General features: G+C 54.9%; 1 protein-coding gene across 1 annotated transcript; it reads left to right on the forward strand.

The window, feature by feature from the left end:
• Positions 1-4,038: 4,038 nt before the first annotated feature.
• On the forward strand, positions 4,039-10,606 carry GLUL (glutamate-ammonia ligase). Its single transcript, XM_030226504.2, has 7 exons — positions 4,039-4,108; positions 5,186-5,376; positions 6,561-6,722; positions 6,984-7,130; positions 7,534-7,661; positions 7,827-8,026; positions 8,907-10,606. Exons 2-7 carry the CDS (start codon positions 5,211-5,213, stop codon positions 9,223-9,225), a joined length of 1,122 nt encoding a protein of 373 aa, XP_030082364.1. The 5' UTR covers positions 4,039-4,108; positions 5,186-5,210; the 3' UTR covers positions 9,226-10,606.
• Positions 10,607-11,615: the final 1,009 nt, after the last annotated feature.

Genomic DNA, 11,615 nt, shown 5'->3' on the forward strand with positions numbered 1-11,615 from the left:
CAGCTCAGGAGGCCACCAGGAGCTGCTGGCATAGGTCCAGGCAGAGGCAGCTGTGCGCAGGGGTGGAGGTGATGCAATATCAGGACAGGCAGCCCGTGGCTGAGGTCACTTGGGCGCAGTTCAGTTGCTCATGCAGGGCCTCCCAGCTTAAAGCACTTCCCAGGATGCATCTGAAAGTCACAGAATTCCCAGAATCACTGGGTTGGAAGAGACCTCCAAGCTCATCGAGTCCAAGCCAGCCCCAACACCTCAACTCAGCCCTGGCACCCAGTGCCACATCCAGGCTTGGTTAAACACCCCCAGGGATGGGGACTCCACCACCTCCCTGGGCAGCCATTCCAGAACTTTATCACCATTTCTGTAAAAGCTTTTCCCTGCTATCCAACCTGTATTTCCCTTGGTGCAGCTCCAGGCTGTGAGCTCTGGTTGTGTCAGTGCTGCTGGAGACAGAGCCCAGCCCCAGCTGAGCACAGGCACCTTATTTAGCTCAGTTTAGGAGTGTGTTGAGTGTGGGGAAAGGAGAGATGCTGAAGATGCTCCTGCTCAATGCAGGGGGTTGGACTTGATGACCTTCAGGCCCCTTCCAAACCAAACCAAAGCATTCTGTGATTCCATGATGCTATGGCCATCCCTCCTCCCTCCCAGCTGTGCCACTGCTGGAGGCTGGGGCATTTTGGGTGTGTCCAGCCTCCTCCTGGGACCTGGGATCACAACAGAATGGGCAATTCCTCCTCCCTGTGTGACATCTCTGTTGGAAAAAAAAAAAAAAAATCAAAATAACAACATTCCTTTCTACTTCAGAATTTTTCTTTAGTGCTGGTGAAAAACCAGTGGGTACCTGGACTTAGCAGTCTGGGTCTGCAATCTGTTGGGCTTGAGATCCCAGGATCTGGGGTGAGGATCACAGTGCTGGGAAAGTCCCCAAAAGCCATCAGCCACTGCCCCAGGGCCTGAGCCACAGGGAAATTTCATATCCTATTTAACCCTCAAGCTGCCACCCTCCTCTCCCCACCCTCCCCCCTACCCCCCAATGGTGTGACATTTCTGCATTTTAAGGCATTCCCAAATGGAAGACAGGGATGGAGGGGGACACACGGACAAGGGATGGGTGACAGCAGCCCCAGCAAGGCACAGTGCAGAGGGAAGCCTTGATCCTTTACTGCTGGCTGGAGCTGGAAAAGGGGAGGAATGCCTGGTGCTAGCTGAGAGAAACTCCTCCTGCTCCCCACACCTTCATGGAGAGCAGCAGGGACACGGCTGTGCCCTGTCCCTGAGGGTTTGCCTTGGAGGCAGGAGGCTGCAAAGTCCAGCCTGCCCAACCCTCCTAACTCAGCAGCCACTTCCCACCCTTGGCACTTCTCTCAGGATATCAAACTGTGCCGGCGGGAAGCGCCAGCCGGGCCAGTAAAGCCAATAAAGGTGTTCCCACCAATTAACAGCAGGAAGAAGGAAAAACTTGTGCCAGTTGGGACTCACCCCTGGAAGGGGACATTGTCTCACCCTCTGGCTGTGCATGTGGCCCTTTGAAGGTGGATTTCACCCCCCCCGGGTTGGCACCGAGCCCTCCCCAGCTGCCCCCCCAGGAGGGTTTTGTTGGTGACACCAGGAGTCACTGGAGCACGCAGCTGGGACAAAGCGCAGCCCGAGCAGGCTTTTCCAAAAAAAAATAATTTAAAAAAAGAAAAAAATTGAAAAAAAGAAACTGAATTAAATTTTTAAAAACCACAGCCCAAGCAGGCTTTCCCAAAAAAATAATTTAAAAATTATTTAGCGACATCGGGGGTCACTGGAGCACGCAGCTGGGCCAAAGCTGGGCCAATTAAATTTTGAAAAGCACAGCCTGAGCAGGCTTTCCCAAAAAAATAATTTAAAAATTATTCAGCGACACCAGGGGTCACTGGGGCACGCAGCTGGGCCAAAGCACAGCCCTAGCAGGCTTACCCCAAAAAATAATTTTAAAAAAAGAAATTAAATTAAATTTTAAAAAAGCACAGCCTAGCAGGCTTTCCCAAAAAATAATTTAAAAAAAACCTAAATTCAATTTTAAAAAATATAAAAATAATTTTTAAAAAGAAAATTATTTGAAAAATAATAATAATAAAAAAAGGCAGGCTGGAAGGGGAGGAGGGGAAGGGAGGAAGGTGGTAAACAAGCAGGGTGAGCCCCGGGAACGCTTCCCGGGAGAGGGCGCTGGGTCCGCGACTTCTCTCCGGCACCGGGGCTTGGGCATGAGCCAGGCAAACCCTCCCGGGGCTGGCAGCTCTATCCTGCCACCCCCAACACCACAGCCCTGCCCACCCTGGGGGTCTGTGCCAGGCTGGGGGTTGCTGCCCGGTTTGGATTTTTGGGATGGAGAGATGATGTTTGCATTGTCCAGCTGCCCTCGGGCTTGGCTGGAGCCGCCCAGCCCCGAGGCTTGCAGGGCACGGGGGTGACCCCAGTGCTCAGGGGGCCTCCTCTTGTAAACATCTGCGTGTGTTTGAAGCCAAAGGTGGACGGAGTTACTGGGAAATTAGCAGGTAGCAACCGTAATTCCAAGAACTTGGAGCTATCAGAGCTGTCCGATTAAAGAAACCCTCAACAAACCTGGGGAAGAGGGCTGGACACTGCTTTACGTTGCCTGTGGCTTGACCTCCCCTTTATGGGAGCTATTCTGGGCTCCTGCTCTGCTTCCTTTTCCTCCAGCTGAGCTGTTAGATTTGGGTGACCACAGCTGAACTTGGGCTGAACGTGAGTTGCTGAGCTCATTTCCGAGGGTAAAACACCACGCTTGGTGGTTTGTTTGTGTGTCGGAGCAGTTTCTCCGTGCTCAGGGTGCAGGAGCAGGGCTGGTGCTGGCAGGAGGCACTTCTGGGCTGTGAGGGGAGGCTGTTGCAATGCTCGGTGCCTCTGCTTGCCCAAGCAATTCCAGGAGGAGAAAAGCACCCGAATTTCACCTCGTTCTGGACAGCCTCGGGGGATTGCCACACACCCATGGCTGCTCCAAGGTGCTGCTGAGGACTGAGCCAAGCTGTCCCCGCAGGGAGGGTGGGGATCTGGCTCTTGAGATGGGCCATAAATCAAAGCCTGGTTTTGGCCAGCACTTCCACCTCCTCCCCCTGAGAATCCGGCTCTCCCTGGCCACTTTCCCTCCGGATTCTGGCTGTCCAGTGGCCGTGTCCGGAGCAGAGTGGCTGGGATGGCAGGGAGGCCCCAGCTTCTCGAGGAATGGCAGCTCTGGTGCCATCTCCTGAGGCTGGCACGGGGCACAGCAGGATCCTGTGGCTCCGTGGCAGGCGTGCGGGTGGCGTGTGCTCGCCCTGAGACCTGCGTGTGCCCTGCTGTGTGCACACACAGGTGCCAGCTCCGTCTGCTCGTGCTGCCGTGGCTCTCCCGCCCCTTGGATCCTGGAACTGCAGGAGATGGGACAAGCGACCCGGTGGGGTGGAGACCCGGACATTGTGGAAAAACACAGGGCACTGCCTGCGGTTTGCTGGGCGCTCCCATGGTGGGGCTGGGGGATGTCTCCCCCCTCGAGTGACAGCGAGCGATCCTTGCAGCGAGGCTCTGCAGATCCGGCTGCTGGAGGCTGTGACCTGCTCCAAGGAGGACAAGGGGGCACCGAGGCTTTTGTCCCCCTCCCAAGAGTGGGCACCAAGCCAAAGGGGATCGGTGGCGCTCCGGTGCCTCCCTCTCTCCCTCTGTTTTCCCAGGGCGGCCGGTTTCCATCCCTGCCAGCTCTGCCAAGGCAGCCTAATGTAAACGCTGTCGAAAGCCCTGGATCCGCTCCCGCCTGCCCAGGGACGAGGGGTTGTTTTTCCAGCCGGGAGCGCTGTTAAAAAGACCCCAACCCCCCCGAACCTCTCCGCTTTCTGCCCTCTTTTTTTTCCCTCACTTTTCCGCACCCACCCCAGTGCCCCTTCGCCGGGGGCGGCCGGGGCGGAGGAGGAGGAGGAGGAGGGAGGCGGGGTGGTGGCCCTGTCCCCCCTGCCGTGTCCCTCCCGTCCCGCCCCGCTGCCCAATCCGTGCGGCGGGGCCGGCGCTGCTCCGCCATAAAGGGGCGGCGGGCGCGGCCCCGGGAGCCGAGCGTGGGAGCCCCGCGCCCGCCCGCAGCCGCCGCCGAGCGCAGGTACCGGCCCGGGGGGACACGGGGACACCGCTGCGGACACGGGGATGCCGCTGCCCGCCGCAGCCCCCCGGGCACGGCACGGCAGGGCCGGGGAGGCAGCCCCGCGGAGATCTTCCAAGGGAAAATTCTTCCTTTGGGGGAAGGGGAGGATGGGGGGGGGGGAGGGAGGGAGGAAGTGGCAGCTTGAGTTTTCTGTTGAAAACATTCCCTTTGCAGTTTTTGTGGGTTTGTTGTTTTTTTTTTTTTAACCTCCACGAGGCTCCTCGGCTGCTGCCTGGAGATGCACGCGTGGGAGATGCTTCTGGCAGGGCAGCGGGGCGGTGGGAGCCGCGGCGGGGTGGGCTGGGGACGGCTCATCCCGCGGGACAAGGGGATGGGTGTTGGAGCCACTTCCCCAGTCAGTCCGCATTCCCAAACTGCCGGCATTCCCAAGCTCCCTGGAAAACAGCCGGTGCCGTGGGCCGGACACGAGTGGGCCGGCTGGTGTGTGGAGCCGGCCCGCAGGGCTCTGGGGATGCTGCAGCTCCCACTCACTGGTTCTAGAGCCAACCCGGCTCCCACTCACTGGTTCTAGAGCCAGCCCGGCCCGTCCCACTCCCCACTGCTGCCCCGGGTGCTCAGGGCTCCTGTATGCCGCCTGTTGCTTTTCCTGCTGCCCTGGGACCGGGCTTGGATGACCTCAGCCGGGCTGAGAAGGCAGCTGGGGCAGATAAGCCCTCCTCGATGATTCAGATTTATTAAGAAAGCCCCAGCTAAGCTTTCCTTGTATTAGCCTTGCTCTTGAGCAGAGTGTGGGGGTGAAAAGTTCACGTGGGGCTAAGGAGCCCTTTGGAAGTCTGGTGCTGTGGTTTATTAGCAGGAGTTTGGTGTTTTGAAGGGTTTCTGGAGCAAGGCTAGCCAGAGCTGCTGTGTGTTCTCCCTGAGGAATGACAAGGAACCGCTGGAGATGGCAGCCAGCCCTGCGGCCGAGCTGTCTCCTGCTCCTCCCTGGCCTTGGGTGGGGAAGGGGGGTGCTGAAAAATGTGGGCACGCAGGAAAGGGCTCACAGCTGGGGCTGTTTGTGATTCCCCCCTGCAGGAACCCCCTCGTCAGGACTGCAGCCATGGCCACCTCAGCGAGCTCCCACCTGAGCAAAGCCATCAAGCACATGTACATGAAGCTGCCGCAGGGGGAGAAGGTGCAGGCCATGTACATCTGGATCGACGGCACGGGGGAGCACCTCCGCTGCAAAACCCGCACGCTGGACCACGAGCCCAAGAGCCTGGAAGGTGAGAGGGCAGGTGCAGCACTCGTGGCCCCACTCTGGGTGGAGGAAGGATGCCATTTCTCTCTTCCCGTGCCAGAAGGATGGTTTTTAGGGAGGACGTTCCACCTTGCACCCTCCCAGTTACCTCTTTCCCCAGATACTCAGGGGAACGTTCCCAGCTCTCCAGATGTGGAGTTCCAGGGAGATGCCTGGGGCTGGGAGCTGGTCCTTGGTGCTGTCCCTGCCGTGGAGGGGCTGCTGGCAGGGGCTGGGGGCTGTTGGCAGGGGCTGGGCTGCCCATTGACTCTTGAGTACTCGTTTTGGCCGGAAGTAGTTTGGCAGAAGAAAGTGCAGGGGAAAGAATGGAGCTATCCGGTGTAATTAAGAGCTTGTGTCCCTCAGAACAAACAGTCCCAGCTTACACAATAATAGCATTAGGATTTTCCCCAGGTTGCCATGGAGCTGGCTGGAGACAGTTATGAAATGAAAATACTGTGTGTGACTGAGCAGAATTATCTTTTTTCTTTTCTTTCTTTTTTTTTTTTTTTTTTTTCTTTTCCCCTCTCTCCTTTCCCCTTTTCTCTCTGAGGGAGTGGTTGGCACAGCTGCCTGGAAATCTTTGTGCTTCCCATCCTCCCTCTTTCCCCCTGGGCTGTGGAGGAGATAACATTGCCGAGGTGGAGTTCTGGGCATTGACCTGGAGGAGGGCAGTGCTCAGGATGGAGGGGTGGGCAAGGGGCACACTCCCCTTCAATGTGAGATTCCACCTCTCTATGATTTGCCTTCCCACCTTCTTAAGGCCTTGCAGTGTGATTGAGGGTATTCCATAGCTCCCCTCATTCCCACAGCTGGAAGAGCCCTCTCCCAGCTGAGGGGACCGGGTGCTTTGCTCATCCCTGTGGTTGTTGTGACATGGGAAATATCCTCAGTGCTACTCTGTTCACTCAGGCTTGGCCAGCAGCCCAGCAACTTGTTATTTTCCAGGGTGGCCGGGGAATTGCACTCCTCTGATTTTTTGGTTTTTTTTTTTTGCTTGTTTTAGGGGTTTTTTTATGGGTTTTTTTTTTTCTTCTGCTTCCCCCATTTGGAACAAAATCAGCTGAGCTGGGACTAAACCTATTCTCTGTGAGCATCTTAACCTCTGCCTTCCTGGAGGGTGGCAGGGAGCCCATGGGTCACTGTGGCTGGTTCCTCTCTTTGCTCCAGATCTCCCTGAGTGGAATTTCGATGGCTCCAGCACCTACCAGTCCGAAGGCTCCAACAGTGACATGTACCTGCGACCTGCTGCCATGTTTCGGGACCCTTTCCGCAAGGACCCCAACAAACTCGTTCTCTGTGAGGTCTTCAAATACAACCGCCAGTCTGCAGGTGAATGAACAAACCTTCTCCCTTCTCCTGGTGGAGGTGGTGTTCCTGGGAAGGGGAATGGGAGACCTGCCCAAATGCTGTCTGTGCCCTTAGCATGACACAGAAAGAACGTCAAAGTAGAGGGCAAACGAAGTGCTGGTGATGGACAAAGGGCTGGGCTTGGGATTCTTCGTCGCGGCTGGGACTCAAAGTGTAGAATCAGTGGAAGTGGGGAGTGGAGGTGGCAGCGCTCATGAGCCTCGTGTTGCTTTTCCCTTCCAGAGTCAAATCTCCGGCACACCTGCAGGAGGATTATGGACATGGTGTCCAACCAGCACCCCTGGTTTGGGATGGAGCAGGAGTACACTCTCCTGGGGACAGACGGACATCCGTTTGGCTGGCCTTCCAATGGCTTCCCCGGACCCCAAGGTAATCTTTTGGGAGCCTGGACCAAGTCAGGAGTGTTTGAACTGAAATCTGTGTGGCACAGCTTCAGGCGCGTTGAGAGCTCCAAGGTGCTCCTAGAACTATGGATGGTAGAAAGTGGAATATTGGCAAAAACCAACCACAAGATTAAATCTGTCACAGAAAGGCTGAGATGGGGGTTGGCCACGTCCAGATTTGCTGCTGGCTTTGTTGGTCTGCAGGGGACTTAAATTCAGGGGCAGACTTAAACTTGGGGTGAACTTGCTCTCTGTCAGTGTTCTACCCTGCTAGTTCTTCCATAAAAAAACACCCTGGGGCTTTTGAAGAGTTCTCTGTGCGTGCTGGGTCTTCACTGGATGTCAGCTTTTCTCCCTGTGGAGGCTGACGTTGCCCTGTGCTGTTGCAGGTCCGTATTACTGCGGTGTGGGGGCAGACAAAGCCTATGGCAGGGACATTGTGGAGGCCCACTACCGAGCGTGCCTTTATGCCGGCGTCAAAATCGGAGGAACCAACGCAGAAGTGATGCCAGCCCAGGTAAATCATTCTAAGATGCTTCATGGAGTGAGAGAGCAGCGTGGAAGAACCCCAGGCAGGGGGAGCTGTGTCTGCCTGCTCTGAGCTGTGTGGCTGTGCCCAGCATCAGGGGGTGGGAGGTGCCTGCCTCCACCCCGCTGAGCCCCTGACGCCTCCTCCTTGCAGTGGGAGTTCCAGGTGGGACCATGCGAGGGGATTGAGATGGGCGATCACCTCTGGATCGCGCGCTTCATCCTGCACCGGGTGTGCGAGGACTTCGGGGTCGTGGTGTCCTTCGATCCTAAACCCATCCCTGGGAACTGGAACGGTGCTGGCTGCCACACCAACTTCAGCACCAAGAGCATGAGGGAAGAAGGAGGTCTCAAGTAAGTGTTTGGGTTGTTTACTGGGCAGCAGGATTTTGGATGACACGGGAGTTTGGTGCTTGGCACGACATCTGAGTCTTCTGGATAGGGTTTTTTTTTTGGTCATTTTGTTTTTGTGGTTTCTTTTGTTCTTAGTATGTATTTTTTCTCAGAATGACACAATCTCATCTTGATGCTTGGTGGGCAATTCAGCCAGCAGTACAGCTTCACCAGCACAGGATGCAGCTATCTCTAACAGCCTGTCCAGCTCCTGACCTCCCAGTGCTGGGAACAAACAAACAAACCAACTCATCACAGGGCTTTTTAAATGATATTTTTATAGCCATGATGAAAGAGAAAGACCATTTGCTTTGTCTGGGCAAGGCTGCCATGTTTTCTTAAGAGATGAACATCCTAAAAATGCAAACTGTGAGTTCCTGCACGTGACTGTTGTGCAGTCAGGGACACTGTGTCACTGGAGCTGTGTGGAGGGATCCATCCTGGCAGCTCTGGTTTCTTGCCTTAATCTTAGTGCTGCCCTGGGATAACGGGACTCTGTGAGCTTCATGAATAGAAACCCCAGTGTTAAGAGCGCTCCCCTCCAAAAGCAGGTGGAAGTGGGAAGTTTAACTGGTGGTGTCTCACAGTAATGACACTCCCTAGGGAGCCTGTGGGATTTGGCCACGAGGACTTTTCTGGGTCAGCAACAAGAGTGGAGAGAAGCCCCGTGTTGGGATCAACAGCCAAGCGGGCTGTGGGGCACAAGGCATCATCACAAAGTGCCTTGGGGACTCTGATTAATCTCGTTGTCACTTTGACATGACAGAGGCGTTCGGCCCCAGAGGCGCTCAGCTCGTCCCATCCCTCACTGTGCCACCCCTGTCCCTCCCTGTCTCTGCAGGCACATCGAGGAGGCCATCGAGAAGCTGAGCAAGCGCCACCAGTACCACATCCGCGCCTACGACCCCAAGGGGGGGCTGGACAATGCCCGGCGCCTGACGGGCTTCCACGAGACCTCCAACATCAACGAGTTCTCGGCCGGCGTGGCCAATCGCGGCGCCAGCATCCGCATCCCGCGCAACGTGGGCCACGAGAAGAAGGGCTACTTCGAGGACCGCCGGCCCTCGGCCAACTGCGACCCCTACGCCGTGACGGAGGCGCTGGTCCGCACGTGTCTCCTCAACGAAACCGGGGATGAGCCTTTTGAGTACAAGAACTGAGCAGACTGCGCCCTGCGGCCGCCGCCGCCTCCCCCCCTCTCCGCGCTCCCCGCGCCCCTAAAGTTCCCTTCTAGCTGTAATCCCGAGGGTACAAGATAACATGTTTCGTGTCTCAGTAACTCTTGTTGTCTTGAGGTGGGGGAGGAGGGCAGGTTTAGTTTTATCTGTGTCTGTTTGTCGTTGACTCTTTGGAAGAGGAGAGGAGGACGGGGTGTTAGAGAACTTTTAACCACTTGTTTTATTTTTTTTTGTCTAATTCATGTGTACGTCCGATGGGATCCGGTGGCTTCCAGGGACAGACTGCACTCACAGAAAACATGTAGGAGAGGAGAAAGCTTAAAGCAGAGCCAGATTTGGGGGGCCAGCCCTGCTGCTGGCTCTCTGCAGACTGATGGCTGTCTGAGGTTGGTGCCTCTCTGTGGAGAAGGGAAGATGGGAACTGTGGTGGCGAGAGCTGTGCATGTGCTCCTGCCTGTGCGGGGATGTGACGGGGACATCGTCGCCCTCCGGCCACTCTGAGGTTTCTGGGAATCTTCTGGCATTGAGGAGAACTCTGGGTTCTGTCACTGGAAGTCAACCCATCTCTGGCTCATAACACAGAGTGAAGTAGTATTTTTCTATTTAAATATAAAAACAGCAAAAAAAAAAATTATATATGAAAGTGTTTTTTTCTTGGAAGAGATGACGCTCCAACGCCTCATCCAGCTGGAGCAGGCAGAGCTCTTGCGGATGCAGTCGGATGCAGGTGGGACTGAGGGTGAGCTCGGAGGGAGACTGGGATGAGATTTGTTCCAGCACGGAGTGGAGCTTGCAGGAGGGGGTTCTCAGAGCAGGAAAGCCTGCAGAAGCATTTTTTACTGTAATTCAGGTGGCCGTGACACGCTCGGAGTGGGAGGAAGGTGTCCTGAACCAAGAGTTGACTGGTCAACAGCGTTCTGGACAGAGCTGTGGCTGTGTCACCTGTCCAGCAGGGCTAGCATGTCACTAAAGCAGGGCTTTGGATAAAGGTTAAACAAAAAAAAAAAAAAAGAAAAAAAAGGAGTTTTAGATTTTTTTCTTCGTAATGTTCTTAGTTTCTCTGCCTGAATGGTTTTACAGAGACCGTTGATGCCACTGTTGTGTCCTGGCTCTCTCGGGCTGCCTGCTATCCAGCCAGGATGAGGGGCTAGGAGAAGGGAAGGGAGAGGCCACCAGGCCCTCTCAGCCAGCCCTGGCACTCCCAGCTGCTGCTGGGGGGCTCAGATGTTCTGGGGTTTTACACTTGGGTATCTTGGATGGTGCCAGTTATATTCCGTTGCATTTGGACTTCTTCCCAATAGGTTTCTTTTTTTTTTTTTTTTTTTTTTGTAATAAAAAAAGAAAAAAGGAACAAAACCTTCAATCTGACCTCTGCTGCCTCTTTTTGTATGTGTGTTGTCTTCACCATTTGAAAGGATTTTGACTCAGAGTGGGTAGATTTGGCTTTTCATTTGTGGGGTTTTTTTGGGGGGGGGATCAGGGGTCTTTCAATCCATGTGTGCTATCCAGAAAATGGGAATTTGTCAGCAGTGCTTGGTTCTGTGGTGAGGGATGGTCCAGCTCTGGCTTGAATGGGATTCTTTTGGGATGGGAAGGGGCCTGGGCTTGTGGGTGTCCATAGGGAGGGTTATGGGGTCACTGCAGATGTTTGTGCATTTCCCAGCCTCCTCTACCTCACAAGTTCTACAGGATACAGAAATCCTACAGAAAACAAATCCCCAGCAAACTTAATTTAAAAGGGAGCTTTGTGGAAGAAGAGCCTTTCCCATTCCCCCTATGAGAGAGAAATGAGAAAATGCCGCTCATCCTCCTTTGGCACAAACCCAGTCATTCAGGAAAATAACCCAGGCAGTAGAAATGTGTCACTTTGCTCCTGTGGTCCTTCATTTAGCCCTTGGTGCCATTCCCCAGCTCCCCAGGAGGTGCTTCCATCAGGAGAGGAGGCTTTAACCATTCCCACCTTTAAATCTGGATTACCTGCACCTGAGCCTCCTTGCTGGGCTGATGAGGCCATTCCTGCCCTCAGGTTTTTTGTGGACCAACTGTTTTCCTGCATTGGAGGCAGCACCTTCCTCAGCACAGTCCCAAAATTACCCTGTCCCTGTGCCTGCTGTGACTGGAACAGAGGCAAAGTGAGCACCTTTCCTTTCCTCCCCTCCCGACACAGCCACAAGGGCTTGGGAGCTGGGGTGCTGCAGCCAAAACAAACCCAGGGGTAACTCAGGAGCCTGGAAAACTTCAAGTTATGTTCTGATTTGGGCTCAGGAGCAAGGCAGCTGCTGTTTCTGGTGCATTCCAAGAAAATGTTACAGAGGAAAGAACTGGATTTCACGTGAAGTAAGAGAACTCTTCTAAAGGCATTGGCACAGAAG

This window comes from Serinus canaria, chromosome 8 (genome assembly GCF_022539315.1).
Source record: "Serinus canaria isolate serCan28SL12 chromosome 8, serCan2020, whole genome shotgun sequence".
Lineage (NCBI taxonomy): Eukaryota > Metazoa > Chordata > Aves > Passeriformes > Fringillidae > Serinus > Serinus canaria.